At 38.1% G+C, this 26,943-nt stretch overlaps 1 protein-coding gene across 6 annotated transcripts in view; it reads right to left on the bottom strand.

Annotated features, from left to right (window-relative positions):
- The window catches only part of SLC3A1 (solute carrier family 3 member 1), a 43,575-nt gene extending 28,222 nt beyond the window's left edge, over window positions 1-15,353 (bottom strand). For 2 of the 6 annotated variants that reach the window (XR_004326294.1, XR_004326295.1), the window contains exons 1-5: window positions 15,209-15,353; window positions 9,017-9,477; window positions 5,490-5,669; window positions 5,068-5,222; window positions 21-146 (exon numbers count right to left, since the gene is read on the bottom strand). Coding sequence is in view for 4 of the 6 variants with exons in the window: in XM_032497428.1 (XP_032353319.1) it covers window positions 21-146; window positions 5,068-5,222; window positions 5,490-5,669; window positions 9,017-9,446 (891 nt within the window). In the remaining 2 variants the exon portion in view is untranslated. Of the gene's footprint in view, window positions 1-20; window positions 147-5,067; window positions 5,223-5,489; window positions 5,670-9,016; window positions 9,478-14,953; window positions 14,979-15,208 lie in introns of those variants that run through there. The other 4 variants (XM_032497428.1, XM_006186795.3, XM_014560971.2 and 1 more) reach the window with 4 other exon arrangements.
- Between the last annotated feature and the right edge of the window lie 11,590 nt (window positions 15,354-26,943).

Below are 26,943 nucleotides of genomic sequence, written 5' to 3'. Positions count from 1 at the left end.
GTGTGGATGGCTATACTCACTTTTATTTCTTCTTGAACATCAGGATTACGGAAATTTAAATCAGGTTGCTCTTTTGTAAACTGGTGAAAATAGCATTGGTTTCGTACTCCATCAAAGTGCCAACTGGAGTTTCCATATACACTTAACTTGCAAACAGAAAATAGCACACTCGTTACTTAGCATAGTTCCTATGACAACATCACCCACAAAGAAATGATCGCTGCCATCCCTGGCCCCATGCAGACTGAGTGACTGCACAAAGTCCCAGAATCTTCCTTGTAACAAAAGCAGTAGGTAAATTAATTCCCTAAAATGCCACCTGCTGGCCTAATAATGCCCCACAAATGAGGCTGTGATGTGTCTGTACGCAGGAGCTGTTCATAACAACCACAAAATCAAACCAGTGCTCTCAAACGCAGGACAAGGTCAACTTAAGGAGTAGACATTTCTAATACATTGTCTTGAACTTTCTGTCCAGGCTCTGGACTCCTGTTTGTGAAGAAAAGCAAATGATGGTCAGTTTAGGAGAAAGACACATTCCATTGTCTTGGAGCTTGAATCCAGGTAGAGTGAGTAAACTGTATCCTCAGAAAAGTGTTAGGATCATTCAATTTAAAACTCTACTAGTCCTCGGAGAAAAAAGAAACCTAACAACTTTGAGCACTGGTACCCAGCAGCCTTTGCTAAGCTTTCCTCCTCATAGAGATGCTCACGTCCTTGGCTCCATGATTGGCCCTCACTGCACTTCTCAGTCTCCTCTGAGGGTCCTTAAATGTGAGAGTTCTCTGTCTTGGGACATTTGTCCATTTCATGCTAAAGAGAACATCTGGACAACATTCAAACATTGAGGGATTTTGCATAAATATTATCTTTTTATTGGAAGACCTTGCCACACTGGAACAACCAGCCCAAGCTAAGAAGTAGACTCTGTCTTTCAAGGAAACATGCCCTCGCCACCTCACCTCATGGCCCACCTGGATATACACCAGGATAAGATTTTTACAGTATATATAGCCAAGAAAAGATCAGTATACAGAATACAAAAAAAAAGAAAGAAAGAAAGAAAGAAAGAAACCTCCTCAAATCTATTTCAAAGGGACAAAAATATTCAACAAAAAATTGGGGAAAGAAACCATAAGCAGGTGTTGCACAAAAATGCAAGCTCAAATGAATAAATGTATGAAATGATGTTCCACATCATTAGTAATTAAATAAATTCCACATTAATAATTACTAATTAGATAAATAATCAGTAGCATTTAGATATATGTAAAATTAATACCTCAGTGTGATATCAAGTTATGTTTCCCTGGTAAAAATTACAAAGTATGGCAGTACCAGCAATTAATGAGATTATTATTTTTTTGTTTTTAGAGATTGAGGCTGAATTTACTCGCAAATTAATTTGTAATAGAAAGCTAAACTTTAAGCTGTTCTATTTTATGGTTAGTAAAATTATTTTTTTCATCTTTATTTCATTTTTTCATCTTTAAATAATTCTTTTTAAAATTTATTCTTATGGAAGTATAGTTGATTTACAATTTGTATTAGTTTCAGCAGAGGGGTTCAGTTATACATATACATGTATATATTCTTTTTCAGAGTCTTTTCCATTATAAGTTATTACAAGATACTTAAGTTTCCTTTGCTATTATACAGTAGGTCCTTGTTGTGAGAGTATGTATTTTTTTAATCCTGCTGGAGGAGATATAAACAGGTACAACCGCTTTGATCATCAGTTTGGCATTATCTGGTAGCACTGAGCATGCAGTATCCTGCAACCAGCAATTTCACTCCTAGCCATTTGCTTTAAAGAAGCTTTTGTACCTGTGCCCCAGGAGAAAGAGATTAATGAGAATGTCACAATGTTTACTTACTATTGTTAGTAACAGTAAAAACTGGAAACATTCCAACTGACCATCAGTGGAAGAGTAGATAATTAAATCATGAGAGAGTCACACAACGACTATTAATTATACAACGGTGAAAATGTGTGAACCACAGCTACCAGAAATTATGTGAGTAAACATTAAAACACTAAGGGAAAAAAACTAGTTATAGAAGACTACATGTAGCATGACACTTCTCATAAAGTCAAAACTGAAGAAACTAAATAATAAATTTGTTAAAAAAATACATATCATATGTAGTAAGGCAAAACAAAAAGGACTTGGAAAACCCCAAAATTTAAGATCTTGGTTACCTCTAAGAGGAGGCGTGGGGATGGACAGGGAGGAGCCCTCGGGTGCATTCAGCACTGTGGGTGACGTTCAAGTTCTTAATTTGGGGATGGGTTCACTAATTTTCACTATATTATTATTTTCCCTAGCTTAGATATATAGCACATGTATTTTTATACAGTTTTTATTCAGGTATAATTGAATACACATATTTAACTGCACATATTTCAAGTGTAAGCTTTGATCAGTTTTGGCATATTACTCACATGAACTTCTCACCATTATCCAGTGAACATATCCATCCATAATCCATAATCCCACTCTTCTCCCCAACTCCCTCCTATCCCCAGACAACAAGTAATTTGCTTCCTGTCACTAGAGATGAGTTTGTTGAATCTTCTAGAATTTTATGTAAGTAGAATTATATAGTATATACTCTTTACCAGCTTCTTTCACTCTGTAGATATTTTGAGATTCATCCATTTTGTTACTTGTCATCAACAGTCCAATCCTTTTTATTGCTGAGTAGTATTCCATTGTATGGCTGTATAGGGGTTTCTACACCTATCATATGTTATGTGTATTTTTATAAGTATCAACTATCACCAAAAAAAACCCCACAATCCTGGCTACAGTGGAGAAATGATGGAAGGATGAAAGAACTGAATACCAAAAGATGCAGCTGTTACAGCCTATGGGCACAAGATGATATAGTCTGAAGTACAGAATGGCCATCATCTAAAAGTCCACAAACGATAAATGCTGCAGCGGGTGTGGAGAAAAGGGAACCCTCCTACACCATTGGTGGGAATGCAGTTTGGTGCAGCTGTTATGGAAAACAGTATGGAGAGTCCTTAAAAAATTTAAAAAAGACTTACCATGTGATCCAGCAATCCCACTGCTGGGCATATATCTGGAGGGAACTCTAATTGGAAAAGATACATGCACCCAAATGTTCACAGCAGCTCTATATACAATTACCAAGACATTAGGAAGCAACCTAAACATCCATCAACAGACGACTGGATAAAGAAGTTGTGCTATATTTATACAATGGAATATTACTCGGCCATAAAAAAGAATAAAATGCCATTTGCAGCAACATGGATGGACCTAGAGATCGTCATTCTAAGTGAAGTAAGCCAGAAAGAGAAAGAAAAATACCATTTGATATCACTTACATGTGGAATCTAAAAAAAAAAAAAAAAAGACACAAATGAACTTATTTACAAAGCAGAAGCAGATTCACAGACATAGAAAACAAACTTAGTTACCAGGGGGGAAAAGGGGTAGAAAGGGATAATTGAGAGTTTGAGATTCACAGATGCTAACTACTATATATAAAATAGATAAACAACAAGTGTCTACCGTATAGCACAGGGAACTGTATTCAATATCTTGTAGTTAACTATAATGAAAAAGAAAATGAAAATAAATACATATATGTATATGTACAGCTGAAACATTATGCTGTACACCAGAAACTGACACAACACTGTAAACTGGCTATACTTCAATTAAAAAAAAATTATTTTTAAGGCAGACTGTGCAGCTAGACTAACTAGATCCAGCCCTCAGCCCTTTCATGTATTAGCTGTGGCGCTTAACATTTCTCTGCCTCCATCTGCTCATCTGCCAAACAGGAATTAAAGCCTAACTCATAGGATTGTAGGGTGGATTAAATGAATTAATGAATACAAAACACTTAGCACAGAGCCTTGCATATAAGCCTTAAGCAAATGTTTGCTAATGTCATTATCATTTTAAAAAGTGGTGGACTGAGGAAAAGAAAAATTAGCAAGGTAAAACTGCCAGGACTTGCAGATGACGTGTTCACCAGGCTGAATATTAGTGCTACTCACGGAACCTGGGATCTGGGAGGTTGAGGGGAGATCACACAATCAGCTTTGATATGTCATCTGAGTGCCCTTGGGTCATCTAAATTTGATGCCCGGGAGTCAGCCTCGTTAAATGTTTATGGAGGTCAAAAAGAGAGAAGGCAGCACTGGGGTGGGGAGAGATGACCCAGAATGGGTGTAAGGACTGACCTGGGACAGGTGTAGAATTGCCAAATAAAATACAAGACATCCAATTAAATCTCAGTTTCAGATAAACAATGAATACTTTTTTTAGTATTAGTATGTCCCATGCAATATTTTACACTAAAAAAGTATGCATGGTTTGTCCAAAATTCAGATTTTGGGGGGGCTTCCTGGATTTTTACTTGTATATCTGGTAACCCCAGACAGGCAAGACACAGTCTTTACTGCCAAAGAAGTGAGAAGGAAAAGCAGGGGAAGAGGGGGCAGGCAGGTCTGATGGCTTCCGTTCTCTCTTTGAAGTAGAGTTTGTTGCTGAGAATGATAAGATGGGGAGAAGGCAGGTAGGATGTTTGAAGAGAAAGGAGGGCATGTAGATTAGTTGGATTTAGTAAAAGTCCCAAAAAGACTGAATGGCTCAGTTCAGGCCAGGGCTCTGACACCAAGGTTCAGGCAAAGAGAAAACGGATGGTTGGGCTCATTCACGGCTAGTGCTTTGCTGCAGAGGGGAGTCAAAAAGTCAGAGTGGCAAAGGAGTCTGGCGGGTAGCTAGACAGTTACTGAACTAATAGGATGTGGAAGCTGGACAGTGTAGGGAGTAACAGGAGGAGAGGCCAATAGAGAGCATGGGGCTCGTTTGCTAGAACACAGCAGCTCTACAATGAAATGAAAAATACACATGATTAGGAGACTTGGGACTTCATTTCTATTTCCTTGGGAAACTTGTTCCCCTTCCCATAAACGTATACCCATCAATTATTTCCTTTAAAAAGGCTTTATAAATAAGCGGTTTAATCACTGAAGATCTGCCCTTTTTCCCTTTGTAAACCAGGCACGTTGGTACTTACCCAGTTGTTGGGTGGTGTGGTGGTGCCATTTTTGTGGGTACAGTCATGCCAGATATAATAATCAGTATATTTCCCTGTCCGGGTCCGACTCCATTGAAACCAAGCATGTTTATCACTGGTGTGGTTTGGTATGAAATCTATTATTAATTTTAAACCTAATGAGTGAAAATATTTCAAATGTTAGGAAAAAATTATATTAGACTAATACATGACAGTTAAAGAAAAAATGCTTTAAGGTAAGCATTTGGAGAAATGCTTTTTTTAGGGGTGTAGGTAATTAGGTTTGCTTATTAATTTTTTTTTTAATGGAGGCACTGGGGATTGAACCCAGGACTTTGTGCATGCTAAGCATGCACTCTACCACTGAGCTATACAAGAAATATTTTTCTCAACCCATCCCACCCACCTTCCATTCAATTTACCTTTATCATGTATGGCTGCAACCAGATTCTCAAAATCTTCCATTGTTCCAAAAATGGGATCGATTTCTCGGAAGTCTTCAATAGCATGTCGGAAATCTTTAAGGGATGATTTATAAAATGAAGTAATCCAAACAGTTTTTACATTTAAAGTTGCAATGTAGTCTAGTTTATCTTGAATACCTTAAAGAAATAATCAAGGCCATGAGAAATTAAAAAATTAAGTTTGGGGTTTTTTAGCTGAAGGATTAAAAGTAAAAGGAATATGCCTAAGATCAAAGCATTTATACTGAGACAGAAATATTTGGAATTTTGTTGAATTGGGGTGACATTCAAACAGCAAAGTCTAGTTCTACAAAACAACAGCAAGTTAGTCTTCTAGCAATAGTCTTTGACTTTTAATATAGATGTATAACATTAAAAAAATTTCTCTGTGGCTTGTTCATATCTTATATTTAAAACCAACACTACAGTATTGTTAATTTATTCTACACATGGTTTTTGAACATCCAATCCAGGCCAGATGCTGGGCTAAGTGCCAATGTACAAATAATAGTATATGGCCCCTGATGGTCACATGGTCTAAGCTGCAGTGTCCAGTGTGTAGCCAGTGCCACATGTGGCTACTGAGCACTTGCAGTGCAACTAATCTGAAATGAGAAGCACTGTAAATGTAAAACGCACACCGGACTTTAGGAGACCCAGTACGAAAAGAAAGACTGTAAAATAGCTCATTCATATTTATATAAAAATATAAAATTTAATAATAAATAATGATAAAATATAAAATAATAAAATATTAACACATAAACAGAATAATAAAAAGTTCTATTTATATGTTGAAATGATACAGTGAATATGCTGGATTAAACAAACTAGATTATTAAAGTGAATTTTACTTGTTTCTCTTTTACTTTTTCTTCATGTGGCTTCAGGAGAATTTACAATTACATATGTGGTTCACATTCTGTTTCCTTTGGACAGTGCTGAAGCCAAGAATTTATACAGAAGAAAATTCTAGATTTGGCTGAGAAGAGATACAGGAATGAACCTCTCTGTACTTGGGACCTTGGAGGATAATTAGCAGATAGTCTGGGGTTTATGCTTCTAGCTCAGAGTCCTAAACGCAGATTCACAGGTAAATCTAGTACTCAGTCTCCAGTAACTTTCCGTGGGACCCTCATTGGTTTCCTACAATCAGAGCCTGTCAGAGGTCACTGAGACCAAAGCACAAAGTCCCCTGACTCCTGGCCTTGGGTCTCTTCCCCTATAACAGGCTGCTTGTTTTTGTCCTCATCATAAACATACCTCAGTTCTCTCACTTAGGGTGTGTGTTAACAGGCAACAAAAGAATTGTGATTTAAGTCAGAGCAACAATACCTTAAATCAAAACTAGGCACAGAGGAACAGGATGGTAAAAACAAAGAGGCTGAACAGACACGAAATAAGCATGGGATCCCAGCCCACACTCCAGGGGACAAAAGGCAACTGCCAAAACCAGACTGAACCCTGGAACAGTTTCTTCAAATAGTAACAAAATCCCTTCAACTCTGTATTCTCTGCTCAATTCTGCTGTAAACCTGAAACTGCTCTAAAAAAATAAAGTCTACTAAAAAAAAATAACAAAATCCCTTCATCCTCAAGGAAGAACACCTATGGATTAAAGGAAGCAGCCAGTCCAGTCCCTCAAGGAGAAATTATTAGAAATGACAAATGTGAGAGGTGATTAGAAGCTGCCCTGTGTGTGAGAATTTGGGGTCTATCTAGAAGATTACAGTGGGAGGGCAAGCAAGTGAGGAGTGCATCTTTGGGTTTAGGGTTTGGGCTCTATTCCATCAAAATATCACTTTTGCTAAGCGCTTACTCTGTAAGAGGCAGCAGGTGCTTGGGCCATGCCCGGGATGGGGGAGTTGGAAAGAAGTGACTCAGATACGTTTCAAGGTAGTATCAGAGGTACAACAAACACAGTCCAAAGCATCACTGCACCGCTTTGTGGGGGAGCGAATGATTAATGAAGGAAGTGGGTTTGAACTGCACCTTGAAGGACAGATAATATTTCAATTAGTTAAGATGCAGGATGATTTTTAAAAGGGAGAAAAATGATATGAGTATGACCGAGAAAAGTCTTTAGTTTGTTATGAAGGAAAACTGGAGACTGCTAGAATGCATCTGTAACATTTTCCAGTTCAATTCAGCCCATTCCAACTTCCTCCACTCTATTAAATCATTCTGTTTTGTCTCCTTCAAACCAAATATCATTATCAGAAATTACCTTATTAGTTTATTTGTTCCTTATTGTTGCCCTTAACTAGGATAACCATATCAACCAATTAGCCTGGGGCAGTTCCAGTGTATGGTTTGTTTCTTGGTTGAGCAATAAATTATTATGACATTCCATACATAACACATTAGGAAATTAGTAGTATTAACTGATTGTGGTCCTTGGACTCCTTAATCAGTAGAAATTAATAAGAGGCCAGAGGGGGAATTCAGCAAGGCTTTGGGGCTCTTCCTGCTGCATGAGGGAATGAAAACAAGTAACAGGTGCCCTTGCTTGCTCCCTGAGTCGGGGCGAGCTGGTTCTTCAAATGGGGTGAGGGTAGGGGTGGGTCAACGGGCTGGGCCAGAGGGGTGGCTTAGGTGGTCTGCCTACTGCCTCGGTGGTGCTGAGAGCAGGGATCATGCGCAGTGCCCTTTTGCTGCCAGCACTCAGATGTGACAGTTGGGTTTTGGCCTTTTTGTATCTTAGTGTTCATAATTTGCTCAACTGTGCATGCCTGCAGTTCTGTTTAGTCCCTTATAGTTTCTTTGTATTCTGTTGCTCAAGGAGACGTTTGTCAGGTGTATAAGTGCAAGCACACTGGTAGAAGGTCCCAGGTCCCAGCCTGTCTTGTTAGCATAATTTTAAAGAGTCATTTTTCCTTCTTTTTTATATTAATATGGATATTATTTTAAATAATCCTTAATCCAACTTTTGACCAATCCACTGCTTTGCCTGTTTTTTCTTTCCTTCATTTCTCAGGATTTAAGATTTAAAGACTCAGCCCATACCCTTTAAATATATCACTTAATCTTTTCCTAAAATATTATTAACACTTCGTTCGTTAATAAGAAACCCTCAGCCAGATTGCCAAACTAGCCACTGCTCATACTGGGAAAGGAATTCTAAACAGTCACTCTGAGATAATCAACTCTAAAGCGCAGGGAAGCTGAACACATTTCAGGAAGGAACCTGCTCATACAAGAAGTTGGAATTGATGACCAAGTAAGCATAGGTTTGCAGTGGGCAATAAAATAAACAGCTCTTTTGGAGCTCAAAGGGCTCCAGGAAACAACACCATCATACGGGAAGAATTGCTGGATTCTGCTGAGTGGCTTTTTTAAGTATCATAAACAAAGAAAACTTAGTGTGACCAGTCATACAGGATGGAATGTCCTTACCACACAACCTAGGCGTAATTAGCTCTCAAGGAAAAGAGCCGTAAACCAGCCTCATTCCGACCCCGCCCTAAACCCTCCGGGGCACTCACCTTTTAGATCTCCGTTCCCATCCTTGTCGCTGTCCTTGAAAGACCTTGGGTAGATCTGGTACATAGGTCCCGCCTGCCACCAGTCCAGACACTTTGGAGAGATGGCAATGATGGCTATGGTGGCCCCGATGAGCACAAGCACAGAGGCCACGGTGAGCCAAAAGAGGACCTCCCGGGGCACCCGGTAGTGGGCCTGGCCTGAGAACAGGAACAGCACCTCCTTGGGCATCCCGGCGTAGGGCCGGACGTCCTTCAGGTCGGGCCCCGCGGGGCCGAGGACGTCCACGGTGTCGTGCTGCGGGCTGTGCTCCGGGCTGCCTGGATCCGAGTTCCTCTCCAAGGTGTCTTCATTTTGGACAAACCCGTTGTTTGTCCGGCCTCCCTTCATACTCATTCCAATGGAGACACTGGTGCTTTTCTCCTCAGCCATGTCTCACAATCTTACCCCTCGGAGTGCCTTCCTGCAGCAACAAAGGTGAGAAGGTAACTTGCTGAAGTGCTTGGTCCTATTAATGAGCTTTGTGTGGTTTATGAATAAACCTGGGCTGGACAAAGTCCAGCCAAGGAAGGAAGGGTAAAGGTAAAGGGGGTTTAAAAAAAATTCTCTTTACACTTGTGAGGCTGATGGCAGCTACAGCCACAACACTGAGGGATTCCAATCTAGACTGGTACAGGGGCACAGAGGAGGGGAGACGGGAAGGGGAGACAGGGCTCCACTGCAGTTTCAGATGTTACTTGGTTGGGTACACCCCAGCGTTCACAGCAGCATTCTTTGTAACAGTTAAAAGGTGGAAACAAGCCAAGTGTCCATCAATGGATGAATGGACAAACAAAATGTGATTTACACATTTCAAAGGAAAGAAATTCTGACTGTGCTACACAAGGATGAACCTTGAAAACATTATGTGAAGTGAAAGAAGCCAGACTCAAAAGGGTAGAAATTGATTCCACTTTTATGAGGTACCTAGACAAAGTCAGAGAGACAGAGAGTAGAAGGGTGGTCACCAGGGGCTGGAAGGAGGTGGGTAATGGGGAGTTCTCTTTAACAAGTACAAGGTTTTCATTTGGGATGATGAAAAAGTTCAGGAGGTGGTTGCACACCAATGGAAATGTACTTAACGCCATTGAATTGTACACTTATAAATGGTTAAATTGGTAAGTGTTATCTATATTTTACAATAATAAAAAATAGCTTAAAGTTTTTTTCTTTTTAGCTAGGTATGAGAAAAAGAAACAGTGAATTTTGCAAGGGGAAACAGGCATTTCTTTATTTTTTGTTTTGAAGGTCTCTTCTGTTCCTACAAATCCTAGAGGAAGAGGATCTGGAGACAGGGAACAACAACACCTTTGTTACTGAAGCTAATTTTATTTTATCTCAGTTCAGGCCAACTCTATAAATATCCATTTGTACACTCAGTTTGACCCCAGGTGCCTTCAGTCTTATTTCCTATCTTCAGAAAAGAAAATGGCCGTCCATTCTTAGAAGCAGTCTCTGAAGCAGGGATGTCAGAATGGGGAAGGATTCTCTGTTCTAGCAAGTTCAAGTGTTTTATTATAGGTGATCAATTCTGAATACAAGCACTAAAGAGCTGTTTAATCATTAACAAGTATAAAAGACAAATTCGCGACCCTGAGGAAACTGCATTAAAGTTAGGTGTGCTTTCCTAGAAGACCATGCAAGTCCTAAAATAATGTGATGATTCATGGTTTCCATTCAATCAGCGGTACAAATAATAAAGAGCCCTATGACTTATCTGACCAAATAACAAGATTTTTTTTCTTTTACACAAGGAAAATTATATGATTTCCTAATATTAGTTATTTTGTAGAGTGACATGGAAGCAGTAGAATAAAATAATTGGTACAGAGGAATGAGTTATTAGTTTTTGGCCAAATTATTTTAAAAAACGAGTTAAGTCCCAATACCTAGCTCGTTGAATGCATCCAACAAGTGGTGCTGCTCATCATTATTAATTATGCAGATTGTATGTTTTTTAAAAATCTGAAGAATTTAACTTTTATGTCTTGAAATTGCTCTATCTCTCAAACATATAATGAGAATTTTCACAACAGAAGCTAATTTTTGAAAAGCAGTTACTATTTGGGGAAGAAAAAAATATATGCAGAAATACCTATACTTTTAAAATATTTTAAAATATTTATAAAAATGAATAACTTTTCATTATAAATCATTTAATTTTAAGTGTTCAATCATAAAAATGCAAAGAAAACTCTACATCATAGCAATACACTTTTATGACAGAAATGCTCCATTTGACTTCTCCACTTTTTTTTTTTTTTTTTTTAGTAGAGGCACTGGGGATTGAACCTAGGACCTCGTGCATGCTAAACATGAGCTCTACCCCAGAGGTCTACCCACCCCCCTCCACTTCCCCACATTTTATTTAAAATAACAATAACAACAATAAGACTGCACTTCAAGAATATACACACTAGAATCTTTTAAAAAATAATCTGGAATAATTGTCTGGTCTCTGGCGGGAGGATTTTTTTTTTTTTAACAATAAAAGCAATCTTTAAAACAAAAGAAGATTGAATTGATTGAATAAAATTTTCTAATTTGTTTTATCACAAGGCATACTAATTGAAGAGCATATGGCAAATTGGGAAATTGGTAATAAGTATGCCAAACATTTTAACATTAAAGTTGCGTATATGTTGTTAGACATGTACACATATATGAAATTTCATGATACCAATTAAAAAAATATAAATACCCATAGCAACTTGGAAAAAGGAATGTAAACAGACATTTCACAGAAATCAACTCACTAATATTCGAGAAATAGGTAAGCATTTTCAATCACACTGGCAAAGAGCTTCTAAAAGATAATAGTACGGGGAAGGATCCAGTGTTGACATCATAATTCTGGAAAGTAATTTGGCAATGTGTAGCATGAGTTTTAACATTTTCAGAGTAATAAATGATGCTAGCTCTACCAGATTTTAAAATAACTCCAGAAAAATGAAGAGTTGATACTAAAGAGGGACAGGTCAAAAGATCAATTAAACAGACTGGAGTCATCAAAAGTAGACCCCTATACAGAAGGAAATTTAGAATATGAAAAGCGAGGAAATTCGTGGGGAAAAGAAAGATTATTTAGTAAGTAATGTTGGACAATTGGCTAGCTATTTGGAAAAGAAAATAAAGCTATATAGGTTACCTTATTCTTTACATCAAAATAAGTTCCATGTGGATCACATTTAAAAGTAAAAAATAAAACTGTAAAAGTGTTAGACAGAAATCTGTGTATTTAAAAAATAATCTTAAGAGTTGGAAAGTCTTTTTAAATATAATACAAAATACAAAACCTTGACCACATGAAGGAAAAGATGGATAAATTTTATTCCAAAAATTAGAAACAAACAGAACAGTCCACAAAGATAAAAGGCAAGTGGCAAACCAGAAGAAAGTATTTGTAACACATATGACAAGCTAAATTCCATGATATAGAAATTGATTATACAAATTAACACCAACAAATAGAAAAATAGACAAAAGATATAAACAGTTGACAGGAAAGAAATACAAGTGGTTAATAAACATAAAATATAAATTTCACTCAAAATTAAATAGAAACAAAAATTTAAAGGATATACTATTTTTAAACTATTATGGCAAAAATGAGAAATCTTGAAAATACCCAGCATCAAAAAATATATAGGGAACTGGCACTCTTATACATTTGTGGTAGGAATATAAATTAGTGCAACTTTTGTGTAGAACAGTTTGGGAGTATATATTAAAATTATAAATTTCATAACCTTTGACTCAGAAATTACACTGCTAAAAATTTATCTTGATGATGCAATGAAGAAGATATATGTTCAAGAATGTATTATAGGAAAGAACAAATCTGACTCCATGTTGGATCTGTTTCTTTTATTTTAACCTTTGTATTCTATTGCACTTGCTACAAGTTAATCACTAAAGGGATGTTGCCTATAACTTAAAGTATATATAATGGCCATCTCTGGGAACCCTGCCTCCCATGCCTGAGCCTTAAGCTAAAATACCTTTCTTTAGCTCACTGAAAACATCCTGACCAGGCCCACCTATGAACAGCTGCAGGAAAGAAGAAATTAATACATCTCCTCCAGAGTCTGGCTGCAACCAGATCACATTTTTTACTTTACTTCCTCACATCACCCCCAACCCCCTGCCTTTGTTCTGTAAAAGAAGCTAGCAGCCAAACCTGGGCAAGGTGGTTCTTTGGGACACCAATTCACCACCTTCTTGGTCTGCTGGCTTTCTGAATAAAGTCACTATTTCTTGCCACAACAACTCACCTCTCGATTTATTGGTCTGTCCTGAGGTGAGCAGTACAAGCTTGGACTCAATAACAGATGTACACAGCGACAAAATTGGAAACAATCTATACAGAATCATTTAAATAAATCACAGCATATTCAGACAATGGAATACCAAGTAACTCCTATAAAGAGTGAGTTTATCTAGGCTGATAAGGAGAGTATGTATAATATCAGAAAAATGGCATATGCATTTGTGCATGCATGTTAAATTTCAGCTACTTGTTGCCTGGAGACTGAGAATAAGAGATGAGGATGATAATCTTTGGACTTTTACTTTTCACTTTACTCTGAGTTATTTGTCCTCAGCATGTATGACTTTCATAATAAAGAGAGAGGAGAAAATGTTTATATCCTTTAACTCAGCAGTTCCACTTCTAAAACTCTACCTTAAGGAAATAATCCAGGGACAAAAATTTATGAATAATAAGGCTTATTAATTATGGTATTATTTATAATAGCAAATACTGGAGATAGCCAAAATGTTCAATGACACAAGACTAGCTAAGTAAATGATTATATATCAATATTATAGAATATTAGTCATTGAGTATAGTATTAAAGACTTCTAATGACATGGAAGAAATCCACGTTAATGTGTTGAGTGGGGAAAATGCAGGATATAAAGTAGCTATCCCAATTATGTAAAAAAAAAATTTATCTATGTTTGGAAAGTCCTATTAGAAAATATGTTTAGAGTGTTTATCTCTGGGTTCTAAGATTATGAGTGATACTCATTTTGCTCTTTAAACTTTTCTGGATTTTTCTAATTTTTCTATAATAAATATGTATTACTGTTCCATTGGAAAAAATTAAGTTAGGGAACCCTGAGCTTGGAATCTACCTAGAACTTCCAGTCAGGCGGGAGATTTCGGTGTAAGGTGACTCCTCCTAGCATCAGCCACCCCAGAACTCGTAAACATCCCATACTCAGAAATCAACGGAAGAGAAAAAAGCAAACTCCCAAAAGCTGAAAGAAAACATAGATTCAATAAACGAGTATGAAGCGCTGGAGGGAAGAGTAAATTGACCATAAACAGGAGAAGATAGCCACAAAGTTAAAAATTGCAAGCAAGTACAAAGGTATCAGTGTTACTTTCAAGGAGACAGAAGGAAATGCTGATTGCAGAGAGCCAAGCACACTACCTGTTAACTTGCAAACATGAATAAGGAACAAGGACACCGAGGAAGCTTTAAGAAATAACTCAGATAATCAGAACAAAGAATCAGCGATAATGAAATGAAGATAAACTCCCTCAGTAAATTCAAATCCCAAGTGAGTTAGTACTCATCCATAGTAATAAGCAAAGAAGAATGAAGTATCTAGAAAACAGGTAATACAACAATGGGGGATATCACAGGACCCAGAAACGTCTTGCAGTTAAACAAACAAACATACAAAATGCGGTAATCAATGGGGAAAAAAAGTATTTTTATATTATATATATTTTAAAATGTATATATTAAAATTAATTAAACGAATTTTAAAGCCATCCAGTCACAAAAACTTCCACTCAGCAGCAAACCCATCAAAGTAACTTGCACCACGTAACATGTCAGATTAGTAAACATTTTAAATAGAAGGATTTTCCATATTGCATTTACCTGTTCACAGCCTCTGTGACCAGAGCATAGAAGCTGCTGCATTGTCATCTTTAAGTTCCCAGCAGCTAGCTCAGTACCTGGTACATTATTAAATGAATAAAAGAAGAGTTATTTAAAGACAGATAGATCTAACCCTATGCTGAAGAAAAAAGGAGGAGGAGGAGGAAGACGGGGAGCAGGAGGGGGAGAAAAAAAGAGAAAAAGTACATTCTGCACAAAAATGTAGATTTTTGTCTCTGAGCCAAATGTTCTTACCTTGATACAGTTTCATGAGTGAAATTTTAAGTCAGAGAAAGTAAGATTCAAGCCTTCCTCCACCACTTGCTCTGTGCTTGATCTTAGACCAAATATTCTGTCAGACTTTATAACCTCAGCTGCAAAATTAATTTGGTTCTGGGGTTAAATTTTTAAGTATAGCTCAGAGTACAATGTTTCTGAAAACAGTTCTAATTAGAAGGAAACAGAAAAATAGATGTAGCCCAGCTAGAGAGGAAAGTTCAACTTACATAACCATTGAAGTCAAAAGAAAATATTTAAACATGTTTTACTGGAAGTTGAACTATTTTTAAATGTTTTTATAACCAAATAACAAAACAGCAAAAGAGACATTTACGAGAACATGAAAATGTGACAAATGTCACAACAAAACTTTACAATTTCTATAATCAATGCAAACACATAAAATCAAAAACTACATTCAATAAGAGATTAAAAGGGATTGCAAATGATATATAAGAGAGTAACATCATGTAAAAGTCACTGAACAAAGGTACATTCCTGGTGGAATTAAAGAAATACAAATTAAAAGATTATTAAAGTACATGATGGATTAAATGCATTAATAGCTCAATTTAATGGCATCCTTGTATCCCTGTAAATAATGGCCTTTTGCCACATCATTCCTTCGTCCCTTACCACACTGAGTCTGGACTTGCACACACGGCTTGCTTTGGCCAAGGGGACAATAAGAAACTTGACAAAAAAGCAGCTTTAAAAAGTTCCCCTCTTCTAGACCACTGCCATCACCATGAGATGATGCCCAGGCTGGCCTGCTGCAGAATGTGGGAGATGTGGGAAGGAGTATGGAAACTTCCCATCCAGGGTCCTCTAGATTAGGCAGTCCCCAGGCAGCCAGCCAATTGACCACGGATGCTTGAGCGAGCCCAGCCGGGATCAGTGGAGTCTAGTCCAGGTCAGCCAAACTGTCCTATGAACAACTTTAGCATCATGAAAATTAATAAATGGTCTGGTTACTTTCTGGCTTTGGCCTTTAAAAAACAGATTTATTAAGGAATAGATGACATACAATAAACTGCACTCAAAATATACAATTTGATAAGTTTTAATGTGTATATACCCATGAAACCATCACATCAAAATAATGAACATGTCTATCACCTGCAAAAGTGTCCTCCTGCCCCTCTGTACTCTTTCCCTCCTACCCTTCCCTACACTTCACCCTCATCTCCCCACCCCCACTCCTGTCCCCAGGCAACCACTCATCTCTGCCTTATTCACTATACATTAGTTTGCATTTTCTGGAATTTTATACAAATAGAATCATACATACAATATGTAATTTTTGTCTGATTTCTTTTGCTCAGCACAATTATTTTGACATTTATCCATCTTGCATGTAATATTTCATTCTTATTACCTAATAAGCTTTTTTAAAGAGAAAGTTGTAGTTTTACAGAAAAATTGAGCAGAAACTACAGAAAGTACCCTATTTCCACAATTTATTAGCATCTTGCATCAGTGTGGTACATTTGATGTACAATTGAGGAATCAATATTGATACATTATTAATTAAAGTCCATAGTTTACATTAAGGTTCATTCTTTGCCTTGTATAGTTCTGAGGGTTTTGGCAAATGCATAATGTTATGTATCCACTATTATCGTATCATATGGAATAATTTCACTTTCTTGAAAATACTCTGTGCTTCACATATTCAACCCTCCCTCCCTCTGAACTCTGATCTTTTTACTGTCTCTATAGTTCTGCCTTTTTTAGGATGTCATATAGTTGGAATAATATAGTATGAGCCTTCTCAGACTGGCTTCTTTCACTTATTAATATGCATTTAAGTTTCTTTTATGTCTTTTTGTGGCTTAACAGATCATTTTTTAGTGCAAAATAATATTCTATTGTCTGGATGTACCACAGTTTGTTTATCCATTTACCTATTGAAGGACATCATAGTTGCTTCCATAGTTTTGGCAAAGTTTTGGCAATTATGAATAAGACTACTATAAACCATGTGCAGGTTTTTGTGTAGACCTAAATGTTCAACTCCTTTTGGTAAATACCAAGGAGTAAAATTGCTGGATTGGGTGGTAAGACTCTTATTTTGCTTTGCAGGAAACTGCCAGACAGTCTTCCAAAGTGGCTGTGCCATTTGACATGCCCACCAGCAGTGGGTGAGAGTTCCTGTTGCTCCACATCCTTGCCAATAGAGTAGTCACTGTTTTGGATATAAGTCAAACTAATTGGAGTAGAGTAGCATCTTGTTGTTTAGTTAATTCCTCTTTATTAGGGAGTAGTATTCCATTGTATGAATATACCACTGTTGATAACCAAACACTTGGGTATTTTCCCGTTTTTTACTGTTACAAAATAAACTGCTGTGAATAATCATGTACAAGTCTTTGTAAGGATAGAGTTTTCTTTTCTTTTGGGTAAACATCTAGGAATGGGTGGCTGGGTCACATGGCAAGTGTACATTGTGTATGTTTAACTTTGTAAGAAACTGCCAAACTATTTCAGAAAGCGGCTGGACCATTCTACATTACCGTCAGCAATGTAGGAGGTCCTAGTTCTTTCACATCCCTGCCAGTACTTACTACAGTGGTTATTTCATTGTGATTTTAATTTGTACATCCCTTTTGACTAATGATGCTGAGTACCTTTTCAGTGCTTATTTACCATCTGTGTATCTTTTTAGTGAAGCTGATGCTGGCAGTCAGCTAGCAGGTCTCGGTTCTCTCCGCAAGGATCTCTCCATGCAGCCTCTCCGCATTGGCTACTTTGGGCTTCCTCATAGCATTCTGGCTTGGTCCCCAAGGTGGATGTCTCAGATGAAGAGAGAAAGCAAGGCAGACTGTATCCCTTTTGTGACCTAGCCTCAGAAGTCACATAGCATCTTTTTGACTGCACTTTATGTACCAAGCCCAGAGTCCATGTGTGAAGGGACTGGGAAGCTATAGGGCAAACGACATACAGGGAATCCATTAATTGGGCTTTTAATGCAATTAATCTATCATGCACCTTAACGCTTTTTTAAATTGTGGTTTAAAAAACACAAAAGATATATCATCTTAACCATTTTTAAGTTCAAAATTCTCTGTTAAGTATATTCACATTGTTGTGAAACTGATCCCTAGAACTTTTTCATCTTGCAAATATGAAACTCTATACCCATTAAACAAACTTCTCGTTTTTCTCCCTATCCCCAGCTACTGGTAATCACCATTCTACTTTGAGTTTCCTTGAATTTGACTACCTTGATACCTCATATAAGTGGAACCACACAGTCTTTGACTTTTTGTGACATCATTTAGCATAATGTCCTCAGGGTTCACCCATGTTGTAGCATGTGATAGGATTTCCTTCCTTTTTAAGACTGAATAGTATTCCATTGTATGTAAATACCACATTTGTTTATCCATTCATCCCTCAGACATTTGGGTTGCTCCCATCTTTTGGCTATTGTGAATGATGATGCTATGGATTGGTTGTGCAAATATGTCTTCAAAATCCTGCTTTTAATTCTTGTGGCTATATACCCAGAGGTGGGATTGTTGGGTCATACAGCAGTTCTGTTTTTAATTTTTTTGAGGAAATACCATACTGTTTTCCATAGTAGTTGTACCATTTTACATTCCCACCAACAGTGCACAAGGGTTACAATTTTTCCACATAGTTGCCAACACTCATTATTTTCTGTTTTTTGTTTTTGTTTTTGTTTTTGTTTTTGTTTTTGTTTTTGTCTTGAAAGTGGCCATCCTGATGGGCGTGAGGTGGTATCTCACTGTGGTTTTGATTTGCATTTCCCTGATGATGAGTGATGCTGGGCATCTTTCTTGTGCTTTTTGGCTTTTTGTATATCATCTTTGGAGAAATGTCTATTCAAGTCCTTTGCCCATTTTTAAAATCAGGTCATTTGATTTTTTGTTGTCGAATTGTAACAATGTTTTGATTTGTATTTTCAACAGGCACTTACAACACGGGGTGCAGCCCTGAGCTGGGTGCTTCAGCTTGATGAGAGGCAACTGTGTATCTCAGACTCAAGTTTGTGATAATCACAGCTTGGGGTTTTCTGTGGCCATTGTCGACCCAGAGCCACTTAATAGTAATACTTCATCACTATGCCTTCCTGGTGGCCAGTCCTCCACACGTTACAAAATAAAACAATGCACACACAAACAAAAAAGCCTAATTAGGTCCTCACTGGCCAACAATGTAATTGAATACACAGTGTAATGGGCTGATTTATAAAGGGTTTTAACCTTGGGGTGTTTCCATTCTTTACTGCTTTAAGACTTTGTTCTCCAAAACAGTCCAGAATCACAAGAGAAAGAGTAACACATATTTGGTCTTTGACAAAGTTCTATTGAAAAAGATCACCCAACAGCTAAATGCCAAGTTACCTACCCTGTGACAAATATGTCAAATTCAGACACACTGAGCTGTTCTTTAAAACTTGTAATTATTAGCATTGATAGACACTGTACTGTCACAAATAGTCTTGATGCAAATTCAGAGAGCATGAGTCACATGCTACTTTTAAAATGCTACAGTCATCTGAGAACACTGAGTATTAGAACTTCACTGGGACACAAACATCGTTCTCTGCTATCTACAGCTGCAGAAATGTGGTTCTTGGATGTTAAGTGAATTCTTCAATTCCCAGGCCAGACCCAGTACTCCTGGGGGAGCTTTAAGATTCCCTGACCTTTAATTGACACTCTCTGGACAAGGCCTGACTAAAGCTAGGAAATGTTCAGCATGATTTGGGCACTGGGTAGGGGTCTCTGAGAACATATATCAGAGGAACAAGTGCCAATATAGGTAGAAAAAACACAAAACATGACCTACTTTTGGGAAATTGCTTTACCCACGTCGAGGCATACATAAAACAATTGTGAATGTGTCTCTTTAAAATGAAGCCCACTTAAATCTAAAAAAACCCCAAACCACTGAATATAACAAAAAAGAAGCAGACACATTGTAATTGACTGTACTTCAATTTTAAAAAAAAGCAGCAGCAGCAGACTCACAGACATAGAGAACAAACTCGTGGTCACCAGTGGGGAGGAGGGGCAACATAGGGGTGGGGGAAGTGGGAGGTACGAACTATTGGGCATAAGATAGGCTTAATGATGTATCGTACAACATGGGGAATACAGCCAATATTCTGTAATAACTGTAAATGGAAAGTTACCTTTCAACATTGTATACAATTTTTTTTTAAATGAAGCCCTCCTATACTCAGATCATTAGTATTCTCAAAACACTCCTATTCCAACTGGAAAGCTGTCAATGGCGTCTCACTATAGAGAACAAACTCTAAACCTCTCAGCCTGAATGTCTAAGCTGTAAGCTATGCCCATACTACACTTCTAATCTTACTTCTCTCTTAGTATCTCCAAATCTGGACCTCCGCTCCAGTCAACCAGTGGTGCTCACCGTCCTCTCGTTGTAGGCCAGGAAGACCTTGTTTGGGACATTTGTTCCTGTCTCTCTTACAGGTCTGCCTTTCCCTCACCACCACCATCGCTCCAGTGGACACTGATCTAGCCTTCCCAGAACTCTTGTGTTATTCATTTTTATGTACATCCTTAGAATGGCGTTTATTTGAATATACGACTTTATTTGGTTTCCCCACCCTAAACAACTGAGACTTGTACCTATTATTAAAGTGAGCAGTCCAGGGCTTGGCCCATGGTCAACACTCAGAATCTTGTTGGGGAAAGGACTTTGCAGAACATTTCGGGAAAGGCTTCTCAAACTTTAATCTGCATATGAATCTCCTGGACATCTTGTTAAAATGCAGATTCTGATTCAGAGAATTTTGGGTGAAGCCTGAGAGTCTGCATTTCTAAACACCTCCTTGGTGATGCCGGTGCCGTGGTACCTGGACCACACTTGCACGAGGCTGCGATGGTGCACATAAGTGAGTGAAGCAGGCAAGGTGAGACGCGACAGAAAGTGGTGGGGATGGTGGATGGTAGCAAACCAGGAGGCTCCTTCCCTCCCTCCCTCCCTAAAGGGTCAAGAGCCACTCAGCTCCAGCAACAAGGAAGAACCAAGACTGACACAGCTACTTCTCAGAGAAGCTGGAAATCTGTATTAATAGGCATAATTCCCCAAATTTTGTTTGTGGGAAGTTCATTCAAATTTGTTTGATTGAGAGGATTTGAACAACACGCCCCTAATCTCTTTAAAGGTTCTCTGTGACTGAATAATACTGTCTTTGTTTTTTCTGAAGTTTTAGCTTTCTTTCTAGACCAAGCTTTATCTACAGACTGGAGTTGTTCAAACTGAAAAGATTTTTTTTACTTAAAAAAAAAATCTATGGCCTAAACAGCAAATATTCTACCTGCTAGTTTGTGTGTAGTTAGAAAAATGATACTCAAATTTTGGGATTTTATAGGCAAGGAAAATCAAAAAAGAAAAAATTGGAAACAAAAATACGGTACCAACATTTTATCTTGCTCAATAAGGATATTAAAAATAATCTAGGATTCAGGCCAAGATGGCGGAATAGGAAGACCCTGAGCACAACAAAATTACAACTATTTATAGAGCAACTATGGATGAGAATCACCTGAAGACTAGCAGAAAAGATCTTCCACAGCTAAAGATTCAGAGAAAGAAAGAGACGGGTAGGAGGGGTGGAGACATGGTACAATAAAGACCCGTAACCCAGGGTAGGCGACCCACAAACGGGAGGATAATTACAATTGTAGAGGTTCTTCCCAAGGAGCGAGGGGTCTGAGCCCACGTTAGGCTCCCCAGCCTGGGGGTCCTGCACCTGGAAGACGAGCCCCCAGAGTGTTTGGCTTTGGAGCCAGCAGGGCTTACTTTCACAGAGGACTGTGGAAAGTAGAGTTTCCACTCTTAAAGGGCACACACAAAACCTCACATGCTTGAGGACTCAGGGAAGAAGCAGAAATTTGAAATGAGCCTGGGTCAGACCCATCTGTGGATCTTGGAGAGCCTCCTGGAGAGGCAGGAGACAAATGGGACTCACCCTGGGGACAAAGATGCTGGCAGCAACCATTTCTGGGATCTCATCCCACCACAAGGACACTGGTGCTGGCAGTTGCCATTTTGGAATCCTCCCTCTAGCTGACGAGTGCTGGGACCTGGTCCTGCCCACCAGTCAGTTGGCCCCAGTACGGGACACTCCAGGTCAGGCAGATAGCTGAGTGGGGACATGGCCATACCCACCACTAGCCAAGAGCCCCCTGAACCCATCGTTTCCCTGAGACCTGCCTTACCCACCAGAGGGACCAGGACCTGGCCCCACTCACTGGTGGGCCAGTATTAGCCTGGGACCAGTCTCAACCACCAGCGGGCCAACACCAACCCTGGGACCAGAGAGCCCCACAGCCAGCCATGTCAAGGCCTGGCCTACCCACAAGCAAGCCAGCACCACCCTGGGATTTCCTGGGTCCCAGGTTTACCCACCAGCAGGCTGACACCAGCTCCAGGTCACCCTGGATCCCACAGCCAGCACTGTCGGGAACCAGCTCCACCCACCAGCAGGCTGACACTAGCTCCAGGATCCCTGACCCTGCAGCCAGCCGACCTGGCACCTGGCTTGCCCATCAGTGGGCCAACACTAGCTACAGTAATCAAAACAGTACAGTATTTGCACAAAAACAGATACATACATCAATGGAACAGAATAGAGAGCCCAGAAATGAACCCACTTTTATATGGTCAATTAATCTATGACAAAGGAGGCAAGAATATACAATCAGGGAAAGACAGGCTCTTCAATAAACGGTGTTGGGAAACTGGACAGCGACATACAAAAGAATCAAACTGGATTGCATTCTCATACCATATACAAAAATCAACTCAAAATAGATTAAAGACTTAAATGTAATACCTAAAACATAAAAATTCTAGGAGAAAACATAGGCACTAAGCTCTTTGACATCAATCTTAGCAATATTTCTGGTTGTCTCCTCAGACAAGGGAAACAAAAGCAAAAATAACCAAATGGGACTACATCAAACTAAAACGATTTTGCATATAGAAGGAAATCAACAATTTTAAAAAGGCTGTCATCTACTGAATGGGAGAAGATATGTGCAAACAATATATCCAACAAGAGGTTAATTTTAAAATATACCAAGAACTCATACAACTTGACATCAAAAAAATAAACAACCTGACTGAAAAATGGGAAGAGGACCCGAATAGACATTTTTCCAAAGAAGACATACAGATGACCAACAGGCACATCAAAAGGATGCTCAACATCACTAATCATCAGGGAAATGCAAATCAAAACCACAATGAGATGTCACCTCTCATATGTCAGAATGGCTATTATCAAAAAGACAGTAACAAGTGTTGGAGAGGATGTGGAGAAAAAGGAACCCTCATGCACTACTGGTGGGAATGTAAATTGGTACAGCCATAATGGAAAACAGCATAGACATTCCCCAAGAAATTAAAAATAGAACTACCAAATGATCTAGCATTTTCACTCCTGAGCATTTATCTGAAAAAAATTGAAGACACTAATTTAGAAAGATACATGCACCCCTATGTTCATTATTTACAATAGTCAAGCTATGGAAGCAATACCAGTGCCCATTAATAGATGAATGGATAAAGAAGATGTGGTAGACACACACACACGACTTACCACTATGGTCACTTTGCAATATACAGAAATACTGAATCACTATGTTGTATACCAGGAACGAACATAGTGTTGTAGGTGAATTATATTTTAAAAACAACAAACAAACCATAGAAAAAGAGATGAAATTTGTGGTTATCAGAGGCAGGATGTAGGCAGAGGGGGAATTGGGTGAAGAAAGGCCAAAGGTACCAACTTCCAGTTATAAGATAAGTAAGTACTAGGGATGTAATGTACAATATTACATTTAACATTGCTGTATGTTATATATGAAAGTTGTTAAGAGACTAAATCATAAGCATTCTCATCATAAGGAAAAAAAATTTTTTCTCTTTCTTTAATGTTGTATCCATGGATATTCACTAAACTTAATTGTGGTAATCATTTCATGACATATGTAAGTCAAATCACTATGCTGTATACATTAAACTTATACAGTGCTCTACATCAATTACATTTTAATAAAACTGGAAGGAAAAAATCTCTTCCATCTTATTATGAAGGATATTGTAACACCAAAACATGTAGGAAGAATATAATCTTAGGTCAAAGGATAATTCTTTAAGTAGAATTAATTGTAGCCTTACGAGAAACTACATCGTCCTTATTTTTCTAATTTTGTGAGGGACAAGTGCAGACTTTGATTCAAGTCCTGGCTTGGGGCAACCATTGATAATCTAATCCCTCCTATTTACAGGTGAGGAAACTAAGATGCAGAAAGACTGTGTGACTTGCTCATTGCCTATTGCTTTAGTGGCAAAGCTCAGTGCTCTCTGCTCTTCCTGCTGGTGGAATTACAGTTTCATGGAACTCATCTTCACTCAGCATAGTGAGATGGGAAAGTCTTGGGCCAAATAGACGTGGGTTTGAATCCCAGATCAGCAGATTCTAAGCTTCATGGTCCTGGATAATCCATTCAGCCTCTTTGCATGGATCTCAGCTTTCTTTTTCATTTGTTACACGTACTTCATAGGGTTGTTGTGAAGATTAAGTAAAATACATGAAACATTTAAATTTATTTTAATTAAATTTAAATAAAGTCTGATTAAATTTTTAATTGAATTGAATAGCATATACAAACTACCTACCAGTGGTAACAGGCTCCTCTTGTAAAGGTTGGTCAGCTTCCTCCCCAGCAAAGAGCTTTGCAAAGTAAGGCCTTAGAGTCATTGATAAAAGTTGCTATTGTTAACATTATAAATATATTAATAACCATTAGTATTAAGTATCAGGACAATGGAGTCTACTTACTGCATCTACAGAACTAAAGGGAACTTCTTTTCTCAAAAGATTCTTCACAAAACAAGAATGATGCACCTACAGGTAATTTCTCTATCCTCCATTATCCCAAGATGCAACTGGGATATTCTCTCACTAAGTAAGGAATAAATACTAGTTGTAATAAGTATTGGTTCTAAAATTTAAAACTAACAAATATTAGTTCTCTTTGATAGTAAACACTGAAGAGAAGCAGAGGATAATAATATCTACCATCATATCCTTTTTGGTTCTATTTCCTCTATTTCCACACTTAAATGTCTATTTGTTTAATTTGAACGATAAGACCATGAGGACAAGGACTCTTAGTTCTTCCAAGTTCTGTTTAATAATAGTACCTCTACATAAATCATAATTGATCACTGGCTAATCCTTAATTAGTAACTCTGCTTTAAACTGGGGGGGGGGGGGGAAGGGGGGGACGATCTAAATATAGGAAGCACCACAAACTGTATTCAAGTTCTGGTCATCAGTGTTAGTCACGTCCTTATCTACTCCTTACCACCAAGGGTGAAAAATTGTGGAACTAAATCTTCAAGAGGAGTGAATTTGATTTGCTGGCATGTTTTAACAAAAATAGTGGTCATCTTCAGCTACTTGCTAAATATTAAAAAGTATAATCTTGTAGAAGGGGAAACAAAAGTAAAACCTGCTCTCTGAATTTTACATTCGTAACTAAAGCATGCTTTATCAGGCAAAGTCATAATCAAATACATTAAATAGTTTGTAAGCTATGTTGGACAAATATCTTTGTATTTTCTAGAAGTGAGAGAGTTTTGCACACAGTTAATCACAGTCATAGAATATGCAGACCCTGATTTTCTGATATGGAACTTTCCTGATGAACACTTTATTATTGCAGGGCAGGGAAAATACCTTTTTCCTCCACCCTTTTAAGCTCTCGGTTGAGACCCCTGTAACAAAAGATAGATTAACAAGAAAAAAAAAATTATTGAAGCTTTATGTGATATGGGACCTTCATAAGGAAATAAAAACAGGAGGAAACGATCAAGCCTGAATGTTTTCATGCTAAGTTTGCTGAAGAGTGGAAAGATAGACTAGGACAGAGGGTGTGAGGCAAGGGTAGTAAACTGGGGAAATCAGCAAAGCTAAACTTCATTCAGATTCCTGAGTCCCTTTGTCTTCAGAGATAAGGATGCTTCTTTCCTCCTGGTATAAGGAGGGTTTTATGAACTGCTTCAGGGGAAAGTCAGAAGGCCCTTCCTGCACCCATCATTTCTCACATTCCTACAGCTTGGAGTATGCAACATGCCCAGGTGCCATGTTTTGGGGTAGCATGTCCTGAACCCTGCCGTTATCATTATTCATTCTCTTCATAGATGTACCTATGTTAGTTGAGTATACAAATATGTTATTTGAGTATACAAACATTTTTGTCACAACAACTAGCGGATTTACTTTGGGGGGGGGTCCAGCCAGGGTCACCAAACTCTGTCCCAGGTCAAATCCAGCCCAACACACGTTTTTGTAAATAAAGCTTGGTTCTAACACATCTACTTTCACTTGTTTATATCTGGGGCTGCTCGCCACAGTAGAAGAGTTGAGAGACAGACCAATGTGGTCCCCAAAGCCTAAACTATTTAATCTCTGGCCTTTTACAAAGTGTGTTGACCCTTGACCTACAGAATAAAGAGCAATAACTAAATATGTTAAGAGATTATTATTATTATTAAAAAAAAGTTATCACTCCAAAAGCCTCAAAGGATGCCATGCTAAGCCTATATATACTTTTGTACCAGAAAGACCACAACCTTTGCTTAAAAGGTAGAATTCCACTTTCCTAAGCTTGAGGAAACATCAA

This window comes from Camelus ferus, chromosome 15, assembly GCF_009834535.1.
Source record: "Camelus ferus isolate YT-003-E chromosome 15, BCGSAC_Cfer_1.0, whole genome shotgun sequence".
Taxonomy (NCBI): domain Eukaryota; kingdom Metazoa; phylum Chordata; class Mammalia; order Artiodactyla; family Camelidae; genus Camelus; species Camelus ferus.
This window is presented reverse-complemented; position numbering and strand designations above follow the sequence as displayed.